Source organism: Rhinopithecus bieti, unplaced genomic scaffold (assembly GCF_001698545.2).
Source record: "Rhinopithecus bieti isolate Rb0 unplaced genomic scaffold, ASM169854v2 scaffold_7673, whole genome shotgun sequence".
Classification (NCBI taxonomy): domain Eukaryota; kingdom Metazoa; phylum Chordata; class Mammalia; order Primates; family Cercopithecidae; genus Rhinopithecus; species Rhinopithecus bieti.
The window spans coordinates 1,431,131-1,455,695 of record NW_016806375.1 but is presented as its reverse complement, the minus strand read 5'-3'; the positions used below and the strand labels follow the sequence as shown (position 1 = coordinate 1,455,695).

Below are 24,565 nucleotides of genomic sequence, written 5' to 3'. Positions count from 1 at the left end.
TTTTACATCTGTTGGAAATATGCCCTACGTCTCCAAAGCCAGCAAACAAACCAAAAGAAACCCTCAGTGCCTCACAAGAATGTTATGAGGATTAAATAAAACAATAAAAATAGCTCTACCATAGGCAACACGCTAAGTGCTTCGCATGCCTTATCTCTTTCCATCCTCACAGACCCCAGGAAGTTGGGGCAATGATTGCTCTCATTTTGTAGATAAGAAAACTGAGGTTGAGAGATGTTCAGTAACTTGTGAAGAAAACTGAGGTTGGGAAATGTTCAGTAACTTGTGCAGGGACTCCTGGCCCCTGTATTGTTCTGTTCCCTGCACTAGAAGTAGAAGGTATTAAATAAACGAAGAGAAAAGAAGAGCACAACTTCTCTGAGACCCTGGGCAAGTCCCTCTCCTTTGTAAGCCTCAGTTTCTCCTTCTGCAAATGAGGGACATGCTTGGATGATGGGTAAAGACCTTTGAGGTCTCAGTATTATGGGGTGCATTCACACTTCAGTGAACATAAGCCTTTCAGGACTCCTCTAAAGTCCGATGCCTTCCATTGTCCATTTTGTGGGGATAAATGTGCATTTCTGTTTGTTTTAATAACATTTGTAGGAGCTTTATATAGTGTCTACGTCTGCTTACATTAGACGCTGTGTATTATAGTTAAGAGTCTTTCACGATTTCCCATATAAACCTAGTTTTTTATGAGTTTGGGAGAGCTCAGCTGTAAAAACTCTCTCAGCTGAAAAAATTTTGTTTCTAACAAATTGGGTTTAAATCAGGAAGCTGGTTTCAGACACTTTAGAACGTGCATATTTTTTCTCCTTAGTCACTCTTCATTTAAAAATGAGACTGGCTGATTTCTTAGTTTCGTTTCTTTTGTGAAGATTTAGCAAAACTATAAGCTTAACCACTGGTTGCATAGACAGAAGGTATCCAGTGCCTTTTCCATAAGAACCCTGGGTTTGAGGCGCACCTTCTAATCGGGGCTCAGCCTTTGACTGGTTGTGTGACCCTGAGCTGGTCACATCAGCTCTCTTGGGTTTGCCTTTCCCACATCTGTCCGTTGGGAACATCATTCCTGCCTTGACTGTCTTCCAGATTATGGGGAGGAAAGTGTGCCTATAAAAGTGGAAGTACCCGGGTAAGGTAAATGTGCCATGCAAACACCAGAGGCTACTGCAAAGAATAACATGCTGCATTCTTCACCAGGAGAAAGTAGATTCCTGAAATCAGAATGCTGCAGACAGGAAAGCACCTTGGAGCCTACCCTCTTCCTCATTTTCTAGATGGGATCCACTCAGAGCCCTGACAGGGGAAGAGAGTTCCAGGAGAATGCTGGAATTAGAATCCCAGATCCTTTCACATAACTCCTTCCTCCGTTTTTTCTCTACCTTACTTTGGAGACTAAGAAAGATCAGACTGAGAGAAACTGTATTTGGGCACATACGTATGTACACACACACAGACACACACATACCCCTGGAGGTGCTCCGAGACGCAGGGGAAAACAGGTCTCTGGAGGCAGTCATGCTTGCACTTTGATACAAGTCCTGTCTGCCATCCATGTGACCTTGGACAAAATCCACCTCTCTGAGCCTCAGCTGCCTCAGTATTGACCTCACAGAACCCTGCAAGGCTTATATGAAATAATGCATGCTAAGAATTTAAATAATTTTCTTTATAAATGTTAGCTGTTATTATTTCATTCATCAATAGACTTTAAATGTAAGAAAAAAGACTATTTGCTGTGTACAAGGAATAATAAACTCTTCAAGACAAATATTTTCTGTTGTATGTTAATTGATCGTTATTAGGATCTTTTCATTATATTTATGCCCACAGTGCCCAGCACATGGTGGGCACACAATAAATGTATGTTAAATAAATGGTGTATTGAAAGTATGCTGGTAACAGAACAAATTAGAAGGAAATTGCAGCTTAATTTTTATTGCAAAAGTAATACTTATTCATTATAAGACATTTAAGAAAAATATGGCTAAGCAAGAGGAAAAGTTAGTTACCCTTATTCCCACAAGTCAGAGGTAAAGGTGTGAAGGTTTTGATGTATATTCTTCCAGTTTTTCTCCACGAATAATATTCATTTGTTTTTACAAGAAAAGGGTCACAATGCACAGTGTTTGGTGTAATGTGGGAGGAGGTTTTCTCATTTAATATATCATGAGCAATTTCCATGTCAATTCTCACATTTTTTCTAATGGTTGAGTAGTAACCCACTGTACTGATGGCTTTATTGAACCAGTTCCGTAATTATAGGACATCAGGTTCTTTCCTGTGTCTCATTCTTTAATAGAATAGTCCTATTGTTAACGTTTTGTAACATCAGTATTTCCTTGCAGTAAACTGGAATTTACTTTTAAGTTGGTAACCATTCCATTTTTCCCATTTTTTAAAAAAGATGTATTTAATTCAAAAATAATAAATAATGACCCTGCTTCTTCCACAGCTGATTGAGGCATCTGACAAGCCTCGTTCAAACCTGGGCAGAGAAGAAGAAAGCGAACGTCAGGCTCTAAAGATGTTTTCAAAGAAGGGAGGGCTAAGGAGGGGGGGGAGCCTGGAGAGCCAGGGTGGCAGCTAGAAGGGCTGGACCCCTAGTCTGCAGACCCTCAGCACAGAATGGTCTGTGAAACCTGGGGCAGCTCCGAGCCGTTCTCTGGGCTCGGCTTTTCCAGCTGTGCCGTGGGAGCTGGGGATGTGGCCTGGGCGTGGGAGGCCGTTGGAGTCAGGCTTGGAGAGAGTGGGGCACTATCCAGTGACCCTCTTAATGGGTGCCAGCTCCATCTCAGCTCCCAGGTTCAGGCACTGGACGTTTCTGAGGCTGAGTTTAGGGCTCCAAGACTCTCTTCCCAAAGAGGGTTTGGGGCCAGCCGGATTGGGTTTTCTGAAGAGGCCTGGTTATGCCAGACTTGACTTTGGTGGCCGCCGGCGGGTCCCCTCGGCACCCCTCTTCTTTCCCCGGCTATAAGAAAGCAAGACCAGGATGCGCATTCTTCCCGTGCCTAGGATACTTCACGGTGCTAAAAATAGTCCTGGGAGCTGGGACCTGTGTATAGCCAGAGGTTTGTGTGTGAGCGAAGTTGGAGTCCTGGGTTCGAATCTAGATAAGCTTCCCTCCGTGCTGTGGGGCTTGGATCGGCTCGCTCCCCGAGTGTGTTTCTCCATAAACGCCGGAATTTCTAAACGGACTCCCAGAAAGCAACGGAAAGAAAGAAGGTAAAGAAAAGAGAAACACAAGAAAAAGAAAGAAACTGATTTTTCTCTCTGCTCCTCCCCAGGGGCTCTGGGGCCTAGGGCCGGGTACTGCGGCCGAGGAAGGGGTGCGTCGGACGGGCTCATTACCGGCAAGTGTTGCCCTAGTTAAATCGCGGGCCTGTTTGATCTGGCGGCGGGTGGCGAGAGGGAAAAAAGAAAAAAGTAGGGGGGCGAGAGCAGAGAGAGAAGCTCACACCTCCCCCACTGTTTCCTAGCGCCCATAAAACACCTTTTATTAACTCCTTCGCGTCCGGAAAGGCCCGCGTGGCCTCTCAGCCCCTGCTACGGTGTTTACAGCCAAGACTAATGGGGTCCCATATTCACCCCGACGCTGGGACAAGGCGCCTGGGGCACGCCTGGTGCCCTGCGAGGCTCTGCCCCGGAGCTGCCTGAGGTCGCCTTTCTTGTTCCCAAGCCGTGCACTCAGGCTCCAGATGCGCAGAGCGAAAGTTCCAAGAGAGCGGCACGGGTGTCCCCTCCTCCTTCGCAGTGAGCGCCACAGACCCGCAGGCGCTGCAGAGCGTGCGCTCCCTCGGGCAACCATGGGAGCTGTTGGGAGACAAAGAAGTGCTTAGCGCAGTGCCCAGCACGCAGTTGCACGCAAACCAAAGTATTTGTACATTGTTATTCCTGGAAGTATAAACGACTGCGTTTGCCCGCCCCAGTTTAGCCCAATACGCATCCAAGACTCATGGCAAATGCACTGAATTTATACCCATCACACCTAGCCATGGGTGCATATGTGAGGACACAAAGACTGGCTCTCCTGCACAAGTGCCGGAAAGAGCACGCATACACACATACCCCCCATCCCTTTGCACAAATCCATGCTCTCTCACAACCTTTGTTTGAGTGCTTTGTTGCTAAAGAGAAACCTAAATACCTCAATTTAACATATAAGCACCCACAGGCTTATTTTACTCAGGTATAAAATAATAATAGCTGTTGTGACTTGTCAAGTCCTTACTGTGTGATTGGAGCTGTACTAAGCAGACCCTTGTTGGCCCCTGCACAGCCTCAGGCTCCATATGAGTTGCTGCACTGTCACATGTACGTCTATGTGTTGAGAATTTCACATACATGAACGTATTCCCGACCAACACCCCCCTCCTGAGCTACCCTGTCCCAGTGATAGGATTCATCTGTGTGTGCTAGGCCCCCTTCCCTCCCAATAACCCCTCCAAACCACTGTTTGCAGACACCAGTGTGCTTACTAACCTCCGGACAAGCACCAATACCCACCCACAAAAACCCCAGCCCAGGCCCTCTGAGATTAATTCGTTTCCGTTTTTGTTCTTCCCCGTTCTCGTAAGTTATCCCCACCTCCCGTTCTAAAGATAACTTTGCTCTTTGTTCTTGAAATACACTCTATCTGCCCGCTTCCCTTGGTTTCAAGTTTGGTTTTGTATTTATCGAAAGAAGATGAGCAGGAACAGAAAGCTTTCCACCTAGTAGAAACCATGGGAGTCGCGACGGACCCTGGCTGAGACATGACACAGGCTTCAGATGATTTCAGAAAATGTTTTATTAGTCAAGAGCATAGATACTGCTTTGGCGAAGGGAGGGGGGCTGTGAGTGGTCACACAGACTTGAGGTAGAAAAGGGTTGGGGATGGCAGGATGAACAAACACCTGAGCACAACAGGCATGGTAGGTAGTTTAAATACATAAAAACTTTCCAACACGGGGAAAGCTTTTATTTAGATAGAAACAAAAAGAAAGTAAAAGAAGGAAGAAAAGAGAGAGACAGAGAAAGAGAGAAAGTGTTTCCCTTGGAACTAAACAGGAAGTGCAGCGACAAAAAGAAAAATAAAATAAAACCACCACGATTCGAAGAAGAACAAAGGGCAGCCTTTCACCTTCCTGCATCTGGTTCTGTTTCTCAGGCAGAAAAGAATTGATTCCTTATTGCATTTTAATTAGATAATAGGGTGTCAAGGCAGATCGTTTGGAGGGACAAGAAAGAAAGAGCCAGATAGGGAAATGGGGATGGGGCTGAGGTTCTAAATTCGCCCCAAAAGGGTGGAAGAGTGCGTCTTTGCGCCCTTAGGTTGGGCAGTCCCTCCTTCCTGCATGGTGTGGCCAAGAGCCGCCCTCGGTTGGGCGGGGGGTGGATATATATATATTTCTCTTTCTCTTAATGTATTTTTAAAAATTCAAAGGACATTGCACGTGCGATCCAAGTGTGTGGTTGCAGCCGACGATCTGCCGGCGCTCAGCAGAAGCTCCGCGGGATGCGCAGCACCAGCCGCCGGAGCCCAGAGCCTGGCGTTCGCCGCTGCCTTCCTCTCCTCCCGGGGCTCCAGGAGTGGCTGGCCTGGCCAGGTCCTCGGCGCGGGCCTCGGCTCACTGGTTTAACTCCAGCGCCCAGACTTGCTGCGGCCAGCCGGTGCGTCCTTTAATCCTCTTCTCGCCTGGGCCCAGGGCAGGAGGAAAACCTTCGTGCTGCTGCTGCCAAAGGACACACACAAGAAAAGAGGCGGGAGAGACAGGTTTTAATTTTTCTGCTCCGATCGCCCGGCATGGGGTATGCTGGGGAGGAGGGAATGGTGTCGGGAGCAGTAACTGGGAGTCTTTAAATAAGTGACGGATTTCTGTTTGCGAAATAGGCAAACAGGCTCGTAAATTTGCCTTTATGCGCGGAGTTCCTGGGACCTGGATGGGCTGGGCAGCTTCGGGAGGTTTGGTAAGGAAAATGTTCTGCGCGTGGTGAAACTGACGCGCGTTGGTTTGGCTTTAGGACACCTAAGGGATATCGCAGGGGATTGGAAGGGAGGGGTGGAAATCCACGATTCTCCAGCTCTCGTTGCCCCCCACACACTTCCGCCAGCCTCCCAACCTGGTTTAAACATCAGGGCTTGGATGCAGGCTTGCGGCTCCCTAAGCCCGAGCTGGGAGCATTAGATACCGAGGCAAAAGAGCGGGGAGTTGGCTGGCCTAGCGTCCTCCTTCCGACTCTTTCAGCAGGAACCAAGCGGTGCTACTTGACGGCGGCGGCGACGCGTGGGGGCCGGGATCCGCCCAATAACAACTTCTTTCGAGGCGCCGCCCGGCCTGCACCATCCCCAGTCCGGGACAGCCGTTCAGAGACTCAATGCCTATCTGTCTTTCCCCGGTCCCCAGATGAGCTTTCCTCGGTTTCCCACAGACCCCGCAGGTTAAATAAAACCCGGTGGGGCGCTTCAGCTGGCTCCACTCCGCTGCGGCCCTGAGCGCCCCAACCTAGAGAAACTGATTGGCCAGCCTGAAAATCCAGCGCTCAGACGCCCCCAGCCCCGGACAGCCAGACCGAGTGCCAGGAAGTGTCGCCCTAACTGGAGAGGATCAAGAAGGCCAAGACGAGACTGCGATCTCCAAAGCTAAAAGAAGTGGCTCTTATTTACATGCAAAGCCACTGAAGTGGTACTCAGAACCAGTCCACGGGGAGTGGAACGCGCCCTGGACTGAGTAGAATACCCGATCTGTTTTACCTCAGCTCCACCCCGGACTCCTCAGATAGGTGCTCTTCATGCCGCGACCCACTCTGGGCCCTCAGTTTCCCTATTTGTACAATGATCGAAGTAGACTAGCCGGTCCAGCAAAGGCCCTTTGAAAACAGGAACCGAGTCCAGGCACATAAATTCAAACTCAAAGTAAAGAACTCTAATACATATTCTTAGCCTGGCTTCCAGGAGAGCCCAGGAATGAATTAGGACTTCTCCAAATTGGAAGCAAAATCTGTGGTGTGTGCATTTTTGGAGGGTCCGAAGCTCCAAACAGATTATTCACTCAGTATTACAAACACTATCCCGTATTACAAATGAATTCTATGACGAATCTGCCTCCCTCCATGCACAGGATCGCACACTGTGACCAAACATCTCAGAACTCTTCCCAGCCTTTCCAAATCGGACACACGACAACACAGCCTCCTTCGACTGCCTGCATGGCCTGAAGGTGCTCACCGCGCTTCCACCCTTGGCTGGAGCGTGCAAGCCACAGGACTCACCAGATCCCTTTTCCGCTTGCTCTCACGGCCGCCATCCGCCTTCTTGAGTTCAGCCTTGAAGGCCTCGGGATCGCCAGACTGCGCATCTTTGGCCAGCACGTCCATCAGGTAGGCGATGTAGCTGGTGGCCAGGCGCAGAGTCTTGATCTTGGAGAGCTTGGTGTCGGCCGGCACGTTGGGGATGCACTCGCGCAGTTCCGCGAATGCGCTGTTAATGCTCTCCGTGCGTCTCCGCTCCTTCTTGGGTCCTGATCCTTTCCGCCGGCCCAGGCGGCCGCCAAGCGCCTCCAGCCGCCCGGGGCTCTGCCCAGGCCTGGCGTCAGGACCGTAGGCGCCGGCGGCTGCAGCGGCCGCGGGCGGTGGCCCGCCCGCAGGGAAGTCCGGGGCAGCGTCAGCCGGGCTCAGCAGCCAGCTCTGGAAGTAGGGCCGTTCCTGATGACAGCGCGAGGCCGGACCGAAGAGGAAGGGCTCGTGGAGCATGGGGTGCGCAGGGTGCGGGTGGTGATGGTGGTGATGGTGTGCGTAGCTGCCCACGAGGTTCATGTTGGAGCGGCTACTGGCCTGCGCCGCCAGCCCTATTAACGTCGCTCCATGCGCCCCAGAGACTGCCGGGGGCCACCTGTGGGCTCTGGAGCCCCGCACTACTGGGCGCCGGCTTTGCGAGAGTCTGGGCAAGGCTGAAAATGAGAGCGCAGCCCACCGTCTTCTTGCCGGTTTCCGTCGCGGGCGAGGACACAGATGCCCGAAGACCTGTTTAACCCTTCTGCAGACTCCCCTGCAGATCTGGCTTATATAAGACCGCGGCTTTGATGTCAACCTCTCCCGGGAGCCAATGGCAGGGGGGTGGGGATAAGGAAAAGGGGGGGTGGCTCTCCCAGGTTTTACACTCAGCCCGCGCCACTCTAGTCCGCCAGCAGGGACCGGCCCCGCCTCTGCCCCTCCCACTCAGCTCCCGGCTCGGCTGGGGGGCGGGCGGCTAGGGCTGTTGAGGGGGCGGGCAGGGGGAATACGTACTTGAGGCACAGGCTTGCCAACGCCCTGGACTGTTGCTACCACCCCCTCCCCACGGATCCAAGGAAAGGAATCTAGAATCACCAAGCGAAAAGAAAGCCTACACCTACAGCCCGTCTTTTGATTTTACAGATAAGGAAACTGAGGCTCAGGGAAAGAAAGGTTCTTGTTTCTAGACCATCTAGAAGTCTACATAGGAATTTCAGCAGTTCCCAGTCCCGAGCTTCAACTGCTCTGCTCGGCTTCAGAGCTAGAAGATGAGAGGGCGCAGCTGAAGTCAGGATAGGCCCCTAAGGTTATTCCTAACACCTTCCAACCCTCCGCCCCACCCCCACCCCTTAGTCATCGGCCCTTTCTGGAGATACTGGGAGCCGCTTGTGCACGGGTTCGTTACCAGCCCGCCAATTCTGACCCAGCCGCAGGCAGACGGGCACGCGGCTACTGAACAGCGAAGAAACCTTTCGGAGGCAGGGGTAGGGGTGGCGCGGGAAGGAGGAGGCGAACTCCAAGTCCACGGGCATCCACCGGTTTGTTCCCGGCTGGAGGGCCTGGGATCCACTCCGGCCTCCTGGGTGCCTGATCCATTCCGAAGGCCAGCCTGGCTGGCGCAGAGAAGTCCACCTTTGGCCTTGGACATCTGGCCAGCAGGTCTCCTCTGGTCTGTCTGCGGGACTCGCATCGAGACTTGGGAGCGCGGCTACGTCGGGCCGCTCTACCCAGATCATCACTCCTTAAGAATCTTTGATTCTTTAAAGACATAGGCCCCGAAGCTCACACCGCGAGACAGCAGCATTCGGCGGTCGACACACGCAGAGGGAACCGCTACTGCACAGAACCGCGAGGCTCGCACAGGCAAACGCGACGTCCGGCATCTCTCGTGCTTACGCGCAGAGGCACGGCCCGGCTGCACGACCCTCCGAGATTTCACCTCGGGGGTAGGACCATTCCCTGCCAGCCGGACTCTCTCCACTGGGGGCTTTCCCCAGGCTGGCGTTGGAATCTGGGAATCCCGGGGTGACGACGCTTCAGGCTGGGGACTCTCGGTCTTTCCTCCAGCTGTGGTTCCTTTCTTGGCTGATGTCCACCAACTTGGGTCCCTCATTCTCTTAGCCTTTCTCAGCTCAACACCCCTCCCTCAGTGTGGTAGAGGGTGTGTACCTCTTTCCAAAGCAAAGTCGAGAGGAGGGGGAAAGGAGAAGTTTATGTGAGTGCTCTTTTTAGAAGGCAAATCATTCACCCATTCATTCAACAATTATGTATTGATGCCTACTTTGCGCCTATAATAGTTAATAGTCCAAAGGCAGAGGGAGAAAGGCCCACTCTCTCCTTGAACAGATACGGAAGGTGAAGCCCAGAGAGGATGAGCGGTTTTCCTCGAGGTCCGGTACGGCGTGAAAGAGTGGAATTCCACTCCCGGACAAGGGAGTGAATGAAGGGTGGGGGGTTACATACAGGAGTGACGGGGACAAACGCCTGAGCCTGCTGGTTCCATCTGTGGGAGCTCAGCAGGGCTGTGGGCTCTGGAGGTGCATGGGGTGGTGTTGCAGGAAGGTCCTGGTTTCCTGCCCGAGGCAGGTTGGAAACCCCCCGCTCTCCCCGGCGCCTGGCGCCAGCAGCGCTGGGGTAGGGCAGAGCAAGGAGCCGGAGGCACGCAGGGAGGGAGCGCTGGGCGCGCGCTGCTGCGGCGGTTCTGCGGGGTCCCGAGCTTCCCCAGCCTGGAGGCATTCTAGAGAGGGCGCAGGTAGAGAGGGCGCAGGTAGAGAGTAATTACGCTGTGGAGAGAAGGACCTCAACACACAATCCTCAACACACGCCCAGTCTTTGTCCTAATCTGAGTACAGTCTGCAACAGTGCCTCTCATAGCGGCACACTAGGCCCTCAGATTACACATACACAGGTACTTGCACACGGGCTCACAAAACTTTGCCGCCATGCACAAAAGCCCATATCTTCATAAGACGCCCAAAAGTATGTGTATTCTCACAGTAATATGCACAGCCACGGTACACACAGCATTCATGCATTCCTAGGATTTTACACATTGTCTCTCTGTCACCCACGGGGTACATACTCATCACGCTTCAGATGTGTTACACCTAGGAGCCGCTCACAATCCTCCACTCAGGCATGCACGGAGACCAAAGTCATATTGTAGAAACACATAAAACCTGAATACTACACAGATGCAGGGTTTTACACATAATCTCATGGTCACAATTAAAACCAGCCTGTATCTTTCTGAGATTCTCCACAATTGTATTCACAACACAAACTTCCAAAATCCCATTATACATTTTGTATATTCTCAGTGTCACCACTAAGCCTTCAGTGCACAAGTACACAGTCACAATTTCTACTACACATGCACAGGTGCTCACAAATAGAGGTTCTCACATGCTCACACATAACACACATACAAATGTGTGGTCCACGCGCCTGCCCATATGAGTCCTAGTTGCTTTCATGATATTACACAGATCACTCAAGGTTGTATACACCCCCCATATATCTGGCCTGGTTAGTGTGCTGGGGAATGCATTATCAGTACTGGGTGAGGAGTCCCAGTCCCATGACACCCCTTGAGGGCCCCTGAGACCACTCGGCAGCCCCCCATGGGTCTTAAAGAGCAGGGTGTATCCGGTTGCCAGTGACTTGGAAAGCACTGTTCTCCAACCTAGAGAAGGGATTCAGTGTCATTTTTCAAGCAGTACCCCCACCAGAAACTCAGCCCTAAGGGACCTACTGAGGCTCGGGACTGGGCAGCCCCCAGCAGGATGACCTCAAGGGAGACTGCAGTACAACTAGGCTCTAGACTGCCTTCTCTGAGATCCCAAAATGCTTTACTCCGGTCCGTGGAGAGCAGCAGAACTCCCGGGATGGTGGGGACCTTGTAAGGTTGTTCTCTATCTCTGCCCCAGGCTATATTGTAAGAGGAGGTCTGAGACCTAGGATTTTGGCTAAAATTGCTTTAGGCTGACAGGCAAGAGATGTGACAGGCAAGAGTTCTGGCTTTCCCTAGTTAGCAGCTTTTTGTTTCTTCCAGTTCTGAGCTTCAGTTTCCCCATCTGCAGAAGAAGGGAATAGGATTGATAGTCTGGAATTCTGGGATTCCCAGTTCCCCACTATTGCAGGAATCCTGCCCTGGTTCCTCTTGGGACTTAGCGTTCAGCTCAGGGATCCCTACAGAAGGACTCTGCTTTCCTCTAGCCTACCTCAACAGACCAAGGACTAGCACTCCCAGGGTCCTAGTCCCACACTGCCCCTGTAGCCTCCTCTTAACCCACCTTGCTCACCTAAAGAGTGCCTTCAGGGGGATTGGCCTTCTTAGCACTTTCAAATGCAGGCTTCTCCGTTCTTCCCCTAGTTGTGGTAGTGAGACCCGGCAGGAACTCTTCTTTACCCTGCTTTACAAAGTAGAGGGCTTAGGCACATAAAGCACATTCCACCTTGCTGCTGAATTGGGCCCATCTGGGTTAAAACTGGACACATCACTCCTCCCTGTGTGAAGCTTCTTTGCCTCAGTTTTCTCTTCTGTAAATTAGAGGATAATAACAACCTCTGTAGAGGGCTGGCGTAAGAGTAAGCACAAGGGGAGGCTTTTAGCTCAGTGACGGTAAACCTGGATAAATGGTGGTTCTGTTTTTAGGAATATTAATTTCATAGGGGCGGAAATGGAATTACACGCCGCCACATGACTACAAAGCTCTGGATGGGGAGAAGAGACCACAACACTGAATCCTCCTTGCAGGGCTCTGTTCTGACCTGGCCCAGCTGCTACTGACTGCCTTAGGGTCCTTGCCGTTCCCTACTGACCCTACACAACCCAGTCATCATAAGGCTGGAGATACAGAGACATCTCCAGGTGTAGGAATTATGTTGCCAGAGACCCGAATCCCAGTTCCAGATTCCACCCTCCACCCCCATGTCCCTCCCTAAATGACTTGGTGGGGGGTGCAGTCTTGCCACCTACGGTACTCAGTTCCCCTATCCATAACAGTGGGACAGCTGTACCCAGGCGATGCGAAGGTCCCTCAAGCCTGGACGTTCTGCAGTGGTGGGGTCTCGCTCTTGCCCTCGCCCCTATCCTACCCTCACCCCTATCCGCGCCCCCCGGACTGGCAGGCTTCTAGGAGCCCAGGCCGCGGCGCCTACCGCAAAACCTTCTCCCGCCGCAGTCCCGTGACCTTGACGCCACGGGCAATCCCCGCACCGGACCCCTTATCTAAATAGGGCAGTAAATCAAGGACCTGTCAGGGCCCGGGTAATTACAGGAACTCCATAAAAAGGACCCGGCCGGCCGCCTGTTTATATTAGCGCGGTGTAAAATATTCTCGCTGTCTTGGGGAATCGCGTCGCGCAGTAACGCGCCATAAATCAGCCCGCGGACCATTTACCCCGCAGCTTGAGCGCGCAAATCCCTTAAACATTTCTCTGCCATATCTAAAGAGGACCTAGGACTTTCCAATCTGGCTCAGCCTGCTCCCCGGGATGGGGGACAGTCAGGGCAGGGAAGAGATAGGCACAGAATGGATTGCTCCTGGGAGCTCCAAGGTTCTGTTTGCAGACGGGAAACGAGCCCAGAGAGGGGAAGGAACTTTTCTAAGGGCACACAGTCAATGAGTGGCAGACGCGCGTCTAGAGCCCAGATCTCCAGAGGGGACCTGGGGTGAACAGCAGTCTCTGTCTCCCCTTATTACCTTCTTTCCTGAGACGAGGGTGGTCTGGCCAGAGAGGGTCCAAGCAGGAAGTGACGTTCTTTACCTTTTGGCTAGGAGGTTCTTGCCATTGTGCACAGAATTATGTGTTAATGCTTTTCTGCGCAACGGTAGCCTCTGATTACTGGCAAAACACAGACCTAGAGGATGGAGAGAGACTTGCCCAAGGGCACACAGATAGAAATCGACGGCCCTCCCCTGCTAAAATAGTTCATTTTGGTTTATCTCCTGCACACTCTTTCTTAAAGAAAAAACTAAGAGAGAGTGCCTGTGCATATATGTGTGTGGCTGCGCGTGTGTGTTGGGGAGAAGGGAGGCATTTGTGCTCATTCTCAAGTCCGTAACAGGCCTCAAAAATACAAAATCTATTTAAGGTAAACCTGCTGCTGCCCATTGTCCAATGAGTAACATAAATCAAGCTTATGGAAAAAGAATATTACATTTTCTAACCTCCCTCTGGGCTGGGACCTGAGGATTCAATGGAGAATTAAACATGTATACATTTCCCCCCACTTTTTCTGTCTTCCTCCCCCCATTCTCCTTCTCTTCCGAAGCCCGTAAATGACAATGTGTTTACATAAGTTTTTATGTCGTCTGAGCTTCGTCCCAGCTCCGTTTCCTCCTCTGTGTATTTTCCGCACAGAGAGATGTCTGCTTCGGGACGCGTTCAACCTAAACAGAACCCGGTCTGATTGGAAAATGTATTTATTTGAAAAATCGTAACTCACGGTTTTGGTGAAAACGGCCCCCAAATTTATGGGATCGCTTGGGGCGCAGAGATTGTAAATCAAAAGGCACTGGACACCCCCCTCCCCTATCCCCGAAGCAGCTCGGTCAGGTTCTCCAGAACACCAGGAGACCCGTCTCCTCCCGGTCCACCCTGCGGCCCTCCGAGGCCCTCCCTTCTCCCATCCCTCGCAGTGGTTAGTTGCACACTAGCAAGCAGGTGGATTTTATTCCCGTTTCTTTTACCCTGTCCTGTTGCTTTCAGGGCAATTTCATTCTGGTCGACTTCACAGCACTCAGTTCCAGACTGCCTGTTAACGGAGTTTTGCTGTGCACCAGGCTGTTTTCGGCATATTGGGAGATTTTTTTGTTCCTCACATGCTGGTCAGTTTCCTGGTGCCTGGTTCCTCCTCAGATCGGGTCGGGCTGCTTGTAGCTGATCCCTAGCCCACTGATCAATTGCCTGCCGAGCTGTTTCATGCCAAGAGGCTTATCTCAGCTCAGTATCATGAAGGTCATTTTCACTGCCTGACTGTTGCATCCCTGATCAGGATAATTTTTTCCTTTCCCAGTCTAATCTGAATTCCATAGCGAGGACTGAATCAATCCACTTTACCTATCTCCTGGATCCTCCTGCCAGTGAAAGCCAGCTGATGACTGGGGAAAGGCTAGAGCCGGGATGGTATATCCAAGGACAGATGCTGCTGGCTACCCAGGTGGGGAGTCTTCACCAGGGACACGACCAGCAGAGCTGGACGCAGGGACACTCCATGAGCAAACATTGAGTCTACTTTCTCCCGGAATATAGGACTGAACCATATTTCTGTCTTAAGGATCATGCGCTTCTTTGGCATGGGGTACAATGCAAGCTGTCCACTCCAGGCTTGTCCACCTAAGACCTGCCATCTCAGGGACAGGGTTTGAAGATTCATTCAAAACTTCTGTGCTCTTTTCTCCAAAAAGAGCATGCGGGTGCCAAGAGGTTCTGAAGTCTGCCGGAGTGTAAGCGTTACTAGCAATGGGTCGTGGGGATGATCCACGGCTGGCTACACTTAAGGTGAAACACTGGGCTCCTCAACCCTTTCCTTCTGCTCACAGGCTTTCAGAAAGAGTCCGTATGCATGAAACAACTGTATCATTATTAGCCTTATTATTTTAAATGGGGCCAGGCCACATCCATCATCTTTCCCATAATGGTCAATTGTAAACACACTTTAAAAGAGAAAAACAAAAAAAGGATTTAATGTTGACACTGGGAAAATGCTTAGCTCTGGCATTGCTGGGGAATTGGCAGGCTCTCTGGTCCTTTGGGAGAGAAGTTAAGTGCTCTGAGAGTATTTTTGCTTTTTCCATTGAATTTCTGAATCCCTCAGGAGACTCCTTTGTCTGTTCAGTTTAATGAGGGAAGTCCTTCGTTAAAACGTCAAGAATGGATAGAAGAGCCTCGTCATTGGAAAGGAGACGGGAGTGGAGTTAGTACACTGCAAACTTGGTAAACTGTCCTGATCCTCTTCATTACCATGGTCAGTCTTACCGGCACCTTTCTGGATTTCAGCCTCTTTCTGCCTTATGACTTCCGTGCTGCAGCTGAATTTTGCCCTGGAAGGGAGAAGTGTAAAGAGAAGTGAATGACAGTAAAAACAGAAAGTAAGAAAAAAGGTGGCGAGTCATGAATGGTGATTGAAGAAACGGGAGCACACTTTGGTTTTCACTTCACTATCAACTATTAGAGCAAGTTCCCTTCCAGAAAGCCTGGGTTTGAGCACCTCTTCCCAGTGTGAACATTGCTCTCTAGCCACATGGACACTCCCAACACCTCACCCACACGCACCACAGGATACGAGATTGTCCTCATTAGCTTCCTAAAACTCACCCAGAGCATGGCTCAAAGAACAAGAAGTCATAGTGGAACCCAGCCTCAAACTCAAACCAACTGTTGGCAGTTATTAAATTCATTTTCATCCATACAAGCAAGGCCCCAAAAAAGTCTATTAAAAAAAAAAAGGTGGCAGGAGAAGAGAGAACAGAAAGGAAAGCCCCAGAAACCAGACCAGAAATTAATGTAATTACCTCTTCTCCCCTGCCATAAATTCCGCAGAGGAAATCAAATCTTTCTGTGCATGTGTATAAAAACCAATCAGTCTATGGAGCTCGCCAAAACCCATTACGTCTCAAACTGGGTATTCTAATTGAATGAATCTGAATGTGCCAGTCGACCAGGCATCAATGGATCCAGGTTTTTCCAAGGGCGTTTGCCACAGAGCCAGAGAGGATAAACATTGTTGGAACCACACACTAATCAGCTTGCTTGCCGAAGGGACCCTCTCTGAGCCTGGAGGAGATCTATGGAGCCTGGGTGCTGGCAGATGCATCCTAACATTTTGCGTCAGATTGTAATGGAATATTTCTCATAAACAGCCAAGTGTCTCTCCCAGCCATTCAACTGACATGTTTTTTGTTGTTTAACTTCAGATCTGACAGATGATGATAACCTGGAAAAAAGAGAGGTTACAAAATGCTGAGGGCTGTGGGGCTGGGCAGTGTAAAGGGCGCCTGCTCAAGAATTAGGACAGGGCTGTGATTTGTAGGGCCCGGAAAAGACTGTTATGCAACCCACAGCAAGCAGGATGGCTGGGAGAGGGGCCTGGAAAGCAAGTGGGAGGGGAGAAGTGCTCAGCCACAAGAGCTCTGGGCTGCTTGCTTCACGGAAATATGCCGCTTGTATTGCATTTCATTTTGTGAGATGGAGAATGCGCCCTCCCCCTCACCACTCTCCCCAGGCTCTCAGTGCTCTCCTCTCTCATGGGCACACTGATTTATAGCACCTGTTAAAAACACATAATGAATGCAATTAGCTGTGGCACTAGAGAGAAAAAAGGTAGGAGTTGGCTTTATTCTAATAAAAGATAAATGTGTTTGTTTTCATTAACTTCATTCATTAATTTAAATTTCTGGGGCCAGTTTTAAATCGTTGCTGCTTTCTTTGCCATTAGCCTAATAGGTGCTAGTTCTCCAACTTTAGTGGGTGTCACAATCCCTTTGGGGAACATGTTTCAAATGCAGGGAACCCCTGTAGGTGAAGAGTGAGCATGAGATCTGCATTTTCAAGAAAGCTCAGTAGTAGATTCTGATGCAGGAACCATGCCTCTGAGAATGCGATTTATATAGATATAGTAGGTACTCAGGAGTAATCTATTTATCAAAGAAAATTCGTTTCCTTGTTAGCTGTGGGATTCTATCCAAGTTAATATACATATATAGTTAAATATGATACACATCTATTGTGGAAAAATTAGAAAATATAGAGAAACATAGGAAGGAAATAAATATTTCCTTGATCTTTACAAGCTATTTACATTTTCTGGGCTGTAGTTTTCCAGTTTTCTCTGCCAAAGCCTAGGGATTCTTAGAAGGAGCAGCTCTGTCTTCACTATCCTACCTCTACCACCCAGCACCTATCTGGCACATAGTAGGGTCTACAAAAGTATTTGATGAAAGAAACAGTTGTTAAGTGACACTGAGATTAGATGACCTCTAAAGTCGCCATCAGCCCTAATACTCTATTTTTCATTCTCTGCTCTAAGAAAAAATATATAATTGCACAAACTCAGATATATTTGTCACTTGGATGCCTGACATTCAAACATGTATATGTTTTTTCTCTTTGTCTTGTCACTTGATCTGACAGTTTTCTGCCTGCTCTATCTGATAATAGTTTAGGGTTGTCCTTGCCCGAGGCAGCCCAGCTATCAGCATGGGTTGGAACTGAGTGAGGCAGTCCGCACCTTGTACCAAACAGAACAGTCTGAGTTAGTTTTTTCAGGCTCCAGCAAAATTGCAGACAGAACCAGAAATCAAATAGTTGGGCTTTTTCAGTTCACAAATGTGTAATTCTTTCCTGAAACCTTGAAGCAGACCACTTCCCTCCCTCTCACCCTGCCTCACAGGGAGGGCACTAAAAAATGATTGCTGGTTAAGGTCTTCCTATGTGTGGTACACTTTACACACATTTCTCATTTAATCATCTCAGCAACACTTTTACTGCTGTTTTACAGATATAGAGTTAATGCTCAAGTTTCCTCAACTAGGACATTGGAGAAACAGGATTCAAACCCAAGTCTCCCTGACTTTAAAGTCCTTGCTTTCAACCACTACAATTAAAGGGGTGTGTGTGGGGGGGGGTGTAAGGTGGGGGTAATTAAAATGCTAAAAGTGTTTTAAATTCTTCAACAATATCACAACAGTAATTAACTACAATAAATAACTTTTTTTTTTTGAGATGGAGTCTTGCTCTGTCACCCAGGCTGGAACACAGTGGCATGATCTCAGCTCATGGCAACCTTCGCCTCCTGGGTTCATGCAATTTTCCTGTCTCAGCCTCAAGAGTAACTGGGATTACAGGTGCGCACCACCACACCCAGCTAATATTTGTATTTTTAGTAGAGACAGGGTTTTGCCATGTTGGCCAGACTGGTCTCTAACTCCTGACCTCAGGCTATCCCCCTGCCTCAGCCTCCCAAAGTGCTCGGATTACAGGCGTGAGCTACGGCACCTGGCCAATAACAATTCTTTATTATATATTATTATTATTTATTGTATTTATTCACAATAGTTTATTGTAAATATGTTATTATAAATCACAGTAATAATTAAGGAAGAATATGAACCCACCACCCAAACAATGTGCTCTGTTTCATTCCTTCACCACAAACACTATATCCTAAGAATTATTTTTGCAGCTGGCACAGTGCTCAAGCCTGTGATCCCAGCACTTTGGGAGGCTGAGGTAGGAGGACAGCTTGAACCCAGGAGGTCAAGGCTGCAGTGAGCTATGATCACACGTGACAGAGTAAGGCACTGTCTAAAAAAAAAAAACCCCTCTCTGTTACATGAGCTCATGTTTATCAGTTTTAATAGTAGCATCAGGTGCTCATCAGGTTACATCTATTTGACTTGTCACAATAAGGTTATAAACCCCACAAAGAGAGGAGCCGAATCTGTTCTACTCATTGATGTATACCCAGCACCTAGCACACTACTTGCACAAAGAAATCATTCAATAAATGTTTGTTGAATAAATGAATACAAACAATTCTGGGGAGATGCTACTGGCAACATGGTCACCCAGGTGTCAGTCATATAATACAACCCTGCCACTCAGTGGGTGCTTAGGAAGATTTGGTGGAAGCACTAATCTTTTAGGAGGAGAGATGGGATGTAATAGATGCTTAATACACATACTCAGTGCTTGATCATTGTAAATACATTTTTTGGTAATGACTTTATTGAGGTATAATTTACATCAAATCCATATATTTCCAATAAACTTTTTATTTTGTAACAACTCTATACAGAAAAGTTGTAAAGATAATACAGAAAGTCCCTGTATAAATGTCACCCTTCAGTTTCTCCTAAGGTCATCTTCTTACACAAACAAGGTGTGTTTATCATAACTAAGATACTAACATTAATACATTACTATTAAACTAAACTTTAGACCTTATTCAGATGTCACCAGATTTTTCTTTTATGTTCCTTTTCTGTGCAAGGAAGCAATCCAGGAGACCATTTTACATTGAGCACAATTATGTTTGCCAAGCTAATTCTACCATGATTTACCTTTGACCAGCTGATTTTTTTTTTTCAATTATCAGCTTCAGGAATTAAAAAAAAAAAAAAAAAAAGTCTCACCCAAATTAGAAAAATGGAACCAAAACAGATTCTCCACTTTAGTTAAGTTTCTTGCTGCCTCCTTCATAAGGGAAGGCCATGCTTTATTTTCTCTGCTTTGTGCCCCTTCATTATGTGCCCCAAGTTACTCCCCAGGGACCCAGTGTTTTATGGGTTTGTGCGAACCTAACTCATCTGTATGGTCCTAAGTCGTGTGCCTACTGCCAGTGCTATCACTGCTTGGAGTCAGACCTCAGCCAAGTTTTTTGGGATGATTTGAGGTTTGCATCCAGTCTTGGATTCCAGAAATCATACTTTGCACCTATTCCCATGTGTATTTTTAGAGTGAAGTTGTTGGGAGAAAATGGATATGATCTAATGTTAAGTAAGAGAGCAGGACACAAAATTCAACACACTGGGCTGTGACAGCTCTGTCAAAATGCGCGTAGGAAACAAAGAAGATGCCCAAAGCAATTGTTGTTATATTAGGGTGGCAGGATTATGGATAATATTTTTGTCTTGCCTACATTTTCCAAACTTATTGTCATATTGCATTTTGCTTTTATGATGAAAATTTTATAATTAAAAAATAAATTTATACTCAAACTAAATATATAACTTAAAATATAAGTCCTTTGAAAGGAGATAGTCACTGAGGAAAAGTGCCCAGGACAAGGAAATAAGTGCTGGCGACAACAGCATTTATTTGGTAATTAATGTTCAATAAATGTTTGTTGAATGAATGCATTAAGTAATTTACAGGGATCATCTCATTCAATCCCCGAAAGTACTTCAGGAGAAAGTGCAGTTATTACCCCCATTTTGCAGGTAAAGTAACTGAGGTACAGAGAATTTAAATAACTTGTGCAAGCTTTCCCAGCTGGTAGGGGACAGAGCTGCAACTTGAAACCATTGAGTCTCCAAACAGTTACAAAAGGATGGAAAAAGAGGAAGTAAAGAAGGAAAGATATGAGGAAAAAATGGTTTCATCGGTAAGAACAGACCAGTGAAATGAATGTCTGAGATGCTTCACCTAGAGGACTAGTCAAAGATGCAGAATCTTGGCCCCATCTCACACCTACTGAACCAGAATCTGCATTTTAAAAACATTCTAAGGGACTCATATACACATTCAAGTTTGAGAAGCCAAGACAGTTAATATGAAATTTGTTTGGGAAAAGTAATTTACACATATACATGCACACACATATATATATAATATATATATTTACTAGTATTTATCACATATATAGATATATACATATATATACACACACACACACACACACACATATATATATTTACTTGTATTTGTCTGAGTTGGTACTACCTTGCTAAGAAATTGGGGCATAGCTGCATAAATCAGTGTTCTTCAAAGTGCAAGTGATGGCTGTTTTTGTGGATCGTGAAAGCATATTAACGGATTTCAATCAGAAACCAAAAAATATATATATATAAATAAAATTATCAGAGTGCATCTTATGAAGAAAGGGTATGTTATTGCATGAAACTTTCATTTCAAGTGTGTGGGGGGGTGGTGAGTGTACTGGCTCTTGAAGTAAAATGTCTACCTCCTGTCCTCTCCATCAGAAAAGTTGTGACTGGCCTTCACACCATGGCCAGAGGCAGCCATGAAGTGTTTTTTTGTTTGTTTGTGTTTTGTTTTTTGTTTTTGAAATGGAGTCTCGCTCTGTTGCCCAGGCTGAAGTGGAATGGCCCAGTCTCGGCTCACTGCAACCCCCATCTCCCAGGTTCAAACGATTCTCCTGCCTCAGCTTTCCGAGTAGCTGGGATTACAGGCGCCTGCTACCACGCCTGGCTGTTTTTGTTTTTTTCAGTAGAGATGGGGTTTCACCACGTTGGCCAGGCTGGTCTCCAACTCCTAACCTCAGGTGATCTGCCTGCCTCGGCCTCCCAAACTGCTGGGATTACAGGCATGAGCCATGAGATTCTGAGCTGACATTTATAAGCGTGGTGGATCTCCTTCCTACATCTGATAGATTTAGAAACTGTGAATGAAATCAGAATTCGGTGGGGAAGGAGGGTGAATATCTCAGAAATTATCCAGCCCAGGCACTTCCCTGTCCAGGTGCAGAAACAGTCCCAGAGAGGAGAAGGATTTGCCCAAGGGCACACAGCAAAACTGGGACTTTGGAGAGAGGAGTGTAACAATGTCAAGTCTTTCATTCCTTTTTTGTCTCAACCATGAAAGTCTTGGGGGCTGGGGGGACCTGGCCTGGAGGCCAGGCAGCCCGGGGGACATGACTCTGGAATGTGTTGGGGAAACAAGATGCCTTCTCCTCCAGACCTGACAAGCCAACAGGACTAGGTGTGGCAAGAAAGGGCTCTGGTTATCTGCCTCCCCTCTCTGTTTCGTTTGGTCTGTCAACTCCTGCAGCAAAGTGCCCCAAACGTGTGACGCTTGATAAAGATGGGAAGGTAAGAGGGTGAAGGTAGTGGGACAACAGGGACCAGAGCTTGAGAGGTGTCCCAGGACCTCTGTCTCTGTTTCCTCCAAGAGTCTGGGAAGCCAGCAGGATACCCCTCTCTCCTTTACAGCCTCCCCCCACTCAGTGATTGTGGCCAAAACCCTTCACTTCTCTGGGCAGTTGTGTCTTCTTCATTTCAAGATGGGACAGGATAAACGCTTAATACTTAGATCCTAAATCAGAGGATTTCAACTTTGAAAAAGAAGTCTACCATCTTATTCTTCCCTTTGTATTATTTTTTTAATTCAAAAAGTAATATGGGCTGGGCCTGGTGGCTCATGTCTGTAATCCTAGCACTTTGTGAGGCTGAGGCAGGAGAATTGCTTGGGCCCAGGAGTTGGAAACCAGCCTGGGCAACACAGGGAGGCCTCATCTTTACAAATAATAATGATAATAATAATAATAAAAAGCTGGGTGTGGTGGTGTGCCCTTGTAGTCCCAGCTACTTGGGAGGCTGAGGTAAGAGGATTGCTTGAGCCCAGGAGGCTGAGTCTGCAGTGAGCTGTGACCGCACCACTACGCTCCAGCCTGGTTGACAGAGTAAGACTCTCTCTCAAAAAAATTTTTAAAAAAAGTAATATGAGAACTTGAGAAAGAAGAAACCACCCATAATCTTTCTAACCCCAAATAACTGTTAACATTAGGATGCGGATGTTGCCAAAATGGGGTCAGAATCTATTCTGTTTTCCTTTTCTCACTTAGCAATGGGTGGCTGGCTTTTTTTTTTTTTTTTTTTCAGGGGGGGGCTGTCAATGAATATTATTTACTGCATATTACGTAGATATTTGATGATAATTATTGATTATTGTTAGGTTTTCTAAAGGCGTGATAATGACATTGTACCCTTGCTTTTTTAAGAGTCCTTTGAGAGACGGCGTCACGGGTGGTGGAGCGCTGGGCGGTCAGGCTGCCTGACTGGCCGGCTTGGGCGTCTGGGCGGTGAAGGTGGGACTGCCTGTTCTGGGCAGCAGGTTCCCCTCTCCAGCTGCCTGCCGTTCATAGCATGTCCCCCAGAACCCGAGGAGCGCAGGCAGGCCTGACTTAGAAAAGACGCCGTCCTCAGCGCTTGGGCCACGGAAGTCCCAGCCCGCTCCTCTGTCGCAGAACCGCTGGGCTGAGCCACTGGGAGAAGCAGGCCAGAGCCTTCCAGAGCCTCTGCCCGGGGACAGAGGAGGATGAGCTGGCTCTTTCCGCTGACCACGAGCGCCTCCTCCTCTGCAGCCGGGTTCCTGGTGGCCTTACCAGCCTCCAGCAGCAGAAGCAACGCCTGCTTGAGTCCCTCCGGAACTCACACTCCAGTATAGCTAAAACAAAGAAAGATGTGGAATACAGATTGCCATTCACTATAAACAACCTGACAATTAACATATATTGCTTCTTCCACAATTTCCTCAGGAAAAAACAGTGATCAGTGTTTATCCACCAATACGACATCACTTAATGAATAAACGAGGAGTGTACGTTACCTCTCCATTAGTGAACAATTTTACAATGCAATCAAATCTTGGAAAAATTATTCAGAGTCTGTTGGATGAGTTTTGGAAGAATCCTCCAGTTTTAGTTCCTACTGACTGCAACAGCATTTCCTTACCTATACAGTAACCCAAGTGGGATGCCTCCTTGTGCTTCTCAAGGTTTTCCATTTCTTTCTCCATATCCCCCAGAAGAAGCAAACAGGAGTATCACTTCTTTATCTGTTGCTAACACTGCTTCTTCTTCAACTACAAGTCATACCACAGCCAAGCCTGCCGCTCCTTCAGTTGGCGTCCTTTCAAATCTGCCATTACCCGTTTCCACAGCAGATGCTTCAATATTGACAAGCCAAAATGGTTTTGGTTACAAGATGCCAGATGTCCCTGAAGCATTTCTAGATCTCTCAGAACTAAGTGTGTCACAACTCACAGATATGAATGAACAAGAGGAGGTATTACTAGACAGTTTTTGACTTTGCCTCAACTAAAACAAATTATTACTGACAAAGATGACTTAGTAAAAAGTACTGAAGAGCTAGCGAGAAAAAAAAATCTCCTTTTGGATCCCAGCTTGGGAACCAAAAGGCAATCTGTTTTAGGTGAGTATGAATTACTTAAATGAAGTCTGCTTTGGAAAAGAAGATGCAAAGGCAGTGTGAACTTGTGAGAGCTGTAGTACAAGTGCCCTACAGGCAATACTGAAAGTAGCTGCACACGAAGCTGGGGAAGAACCTGATCATATTGCGGAAGACTTCGTGGAGGGAAAAATGGAAATAAACTATTTTCTCAGTAGCTTCACGGAAAAGAGAACAATTTGCTACTGTAGAAGAGCCAAGAAAGAGAAACTTCAGCAGGCAATAGCAATACATAGCCAATGTCATGCTCCAAATATAGACATGCATTGCCAAACGGAAGAAATCAAAGCCGCTTCCTCATTATTAGGCAACAAAGTTTCTAAGAGTGGGTAGCTACAAGAATGGCATGTAGTGAGTTATGTTATAAAAATGTGAAAGACATTACCACTATATCCTAAGTATTTATCATTTTAGCATACAGTATATGGCAGAAAATGAATAAACATTCCTTGTACTTAATCTGGGAACTGCTCAGCAGAGATTGTTCAAATTTCATATTCTAAAAGAATTACACTTGCTTTATTTTTTACATTAACAGAGTACTTTTATATCACAGTTCTCTAGTATATTCTTTTTTTGAGACGGAGCCC

The 24,565-nt window shown here is 47.7% G+C and overlaps 1 protein-coding gene, 1 long non-coding RNA gene and 1 pseudogene across 3 annotated transcripts; 1 reads left to right on the top strand and 2 right to left on the bottom strand.

Moving 5' to 3' along the window:
• Nucleotides 1-4,777: 4,777 nt before the first annotated feature.
• Nucleotides 4,778-8,076, bottom strand: HAND1 (heart and neural crest derivatives expressed 1). Of its 2 annotated transcripts, none has more exons than XM_017875854.1 (2): nucleotides 7,258-8,076; nucleotides 4,778-5,720 (listed from the first exon to the last, which is right to left on the bottom strand). In XM_017875854.1, exons 1-2 carry the CDS (start codon nucleotides 7,798-7,800, stop codon nucleotides 5,616-5,618), a joined length of 648 nt encoding a protein of 215 aa, XP_017731343.1. In that variant the 5' UTR covers nucleotides 7,801-8,076; the 3' UTR covers nucleotides 4,778-5,615. The 2 variants fall into 2 exon arrangements, with proteins under 2 accessions (XP_017731343.1, XP_017731342.1); XM_017875853.1 differs by having other exon boundaries at nucleotides 4,778-5,717; nucleotides 7,258-8,004.
• Nucleotides 8,077-15,053: 6,977 nt separating this feature from the next.
• On the bottom strand, nucleotides 15,054-16,019 carry LOC108532096 (uncharacterized). The gene is made up of 2 exons (XR_001886354.1): nucleotides 15,780-16,019; nucleotides 15,054-15,308 (listed from the first exon to the last, which is right to left on the bottom strand). It is a non-coding gene; the product is annotated as an uncharacterized LOC108532096 (long non-coding RNA).
• A 7,024-nt stretch (nucleotides 16,020-23,043) lies between these two features.
• LOC108532075 (vacuolar protein sorting-associated protein 37A pseudogene) lies at nucleotides 23,044-24,308 on the top strand (annotated as a pseudogene).
• Nucleotides 24,309-24,565: the final 257 nt, after the last annotated feature.